Source organism: Kryptolebias marmoratus, linkage group LG19, assembly GCF_001649575.2.
Source record: "Kryptolebias marmoratus isolate JLee-2015 linkage group LG19, ASM164957v2, whole genome shotgun sequence".
Classification (NCBI taxonomy): domain Eukaryota; kingdom Metazoa; phylum Chordata; class Actinopteri; order Cyprinodontiformes; family Rivulidae; genus Kryptolebias; species Kryptolebias marmoratus.
Genome location: NC_051448.1, coordinates 1,495,953 through 1,497,907, shown reverse-complemented (window position 1 = coordinate 1,497,907; position 1,955 = coordinate 1,495,953). Strand labels below are relative to the sequence as shown.

At 48.1% G+C, this 1,955-nt stretch overlaps 1 protein-coding gene across 3 annotated transcripts in view; it reads left to right on the top strand.

The window, feature by feature from the left end:
• bub1ba (BUB1 mitotic checkpoint serine/threonine kinase Ba) overlaps nt 1–1,949 on the top strand; it is a 21,718-nt gene extending 19,769 nt beyond the window's left edge. For all 3 annotated transcript variants that reach the window (XM_017427400.3, XM_025008382.2, XM_025008383.2), the window contains exons 8-13: nt 159–287; nt 714–808; nt 883–1,035; nt 1,112–1,248; nt 1,331–1,484; nt 1,555–1,949. In XM_017427400.3, the coding sequence (XP_017282889.1) occupies nt 159–287; nt 714–808; nt 883–1,035; nt 1,112–1,248; nt 1,331–1,484; nt 1,555–1,731 (845 nt within the window). In that variant the 3' untranslated portion in view covers nt 1,732–1,949. The remainder of the gene's footprint in view (nt 1–158; nt 288–713; nt 809–882; nt 1,036–1,111; nt 1,249–1,330; nt 1,485–1,554) is intronic.
• Nucleotides 1,950–1,955: the final 6 nt, after the last annotated feature.

Genomic DNA, 1,955 nt, shown 5'->3' with positions numbered 1-1,955 from the left:
GGGTGGATGGACGGATGGATGGATGGATGGATGGATGGACGGATGGATGGATGGATGGATGGATGTATGGATGGGTGGATGGATGGATGGATGGATGCGTTCAGAATCTGTTTTTTTCTGGATTTCTCTGACTTTCCGAGTTCTGCTCCCTCTTCCAGCTGTGGATCCTTGTGATCCAGATGTTCGCAGACGACTATTGGAACGCTGTGACATCACTTCCTGTCCAGGCTTGCTGTCAGAGCCCCGCCCCCTCCCTGTCGTTGAGGAGGACAGCATTCTGGAATTGGGTAAAATTATTTATATTCTTCCTTTTCCTTCTCTTTGAAATAAACATAAATAAATAAACAAATCAACACGTAAACAAGTTAAATGTACCTGAAGGTTTTTAATTCAAAATCAGTTTTTATAAAAAAAATAAAAAATAAACATCAGTGCTCTATTTTAACATGATAAAAAGCTGATGTTGTGATAAAAGCATAAAAAATAAAGACATTAGCTTTAAAGGTCAGTTTATACCAAGTCTCAGAAAAAACAACTATTTATGTTTTAAATAAAATGGGTTAAAATAAAAAAATAGAGAAATATTTGCATCAAATAAATTACACTAATTACTGCAGAAAACTGAACCTAGAACATAAAAAGTTCCAGCTTCATCTGGACTTTGACTTCAGCTCTCTGATTTAATCCTCGTAATGCTTTGCTTTGTCCACTAGGGGGCGCCATGTTTTCCATCTACTCCAGATGTTTGGACAGAGGCAGTTTCTCCATCTTTAGAGCAGAAACAGAAAACGAGCACGTTCTCCTGAAGGTGAAAACCATCAGCCTGCGTCAGTCCTTATGTCCATATATGGTGCTGACAGGTGGTTTGCTTACCTGCTGCAGGTGGACAGCTGCTCCGTCCCCTGGGATTTTTATCAGTTCAGCCGCCTGAAGAAGAGCTCGGCAGCTGCTCTGGAGCTTCCTCACGTCAGCTGTTTCCTGTTTGTGGACGGCTGCGTCACCGTCTACAGCCACCCGCCCGATCACGTCCTCACGGTGAGGCAGCTCCTCGCCGCTCCTCGAGCGCCGAGCCCGTGAACCTGCAGGAAGTCATTGTGTGTTTGTGTGTCAGGGGCTGACAGAGTGTGAGCGCGGCGAGGCGTCCGTTTGTCGTGAAGTCGTGGGTCTGCTGCAGCTGGCGTCGCAGCTTCACTCCTGCGGGCTGCTGCACGCGGCGCTGCAGCCCGACGCCCTCATCTGCTGCCGCTTGTAGGTCACTGTGGGGGGGCGGGGTAAGAAGGCGGGGCCGCTCTGACTCTGAGCCCTGAGCTTCATCGTTCTGTCCCCGCAGACTTTCCCAGGAGTCTGACTGGATGTTCCCGGTGGACTGGTCGTCCTCAGTGGACCTGGACCTGCAGCTGGACGTCCAGTCGGTCCAGCAGCTGCCTTCAGCTCAGACCTACATCAGCCTGGGTGTCCTCCAACCCACAGACCCTCCACACATGGTGAACACCTTCTCACCCATAAAACCCTGTCTCCTCTCCTTTCTTCTAACCCTCTGTTCCCACCTGCCAGGTGGACCTGGTGGGCGTGGCAGAGACTGTCCACCTACTCCTGACTGGAAGCAGGATGGTCCCAGTGAGAGACGCCAGCGGCTGGACGGCAGAGCGGTTCTGTGGAGACGAGCCTTGGTACCCTCACACAGCACACATTCACCTGGTTTATTTTACCTGGTCACCTCTGGTAACTTGAGTTGATCTCACCTGATGAGGGGTTATTTCACCGGGGAAATTAGGACTGTCTTATCGAGTAAATTGGTTTATTTTGGTCTAATAAAGTCTAGTTAAATGGAGTAACTTAGTCTTTTCTCACTCAATCAGTTGGGTTTATATCAGATGGAATTAGGTTAATATGATCTAGTTGCTCTGGTTAATTGGGTTAATCTTACCTGATACATGAGGTGTATATTGTGTTAC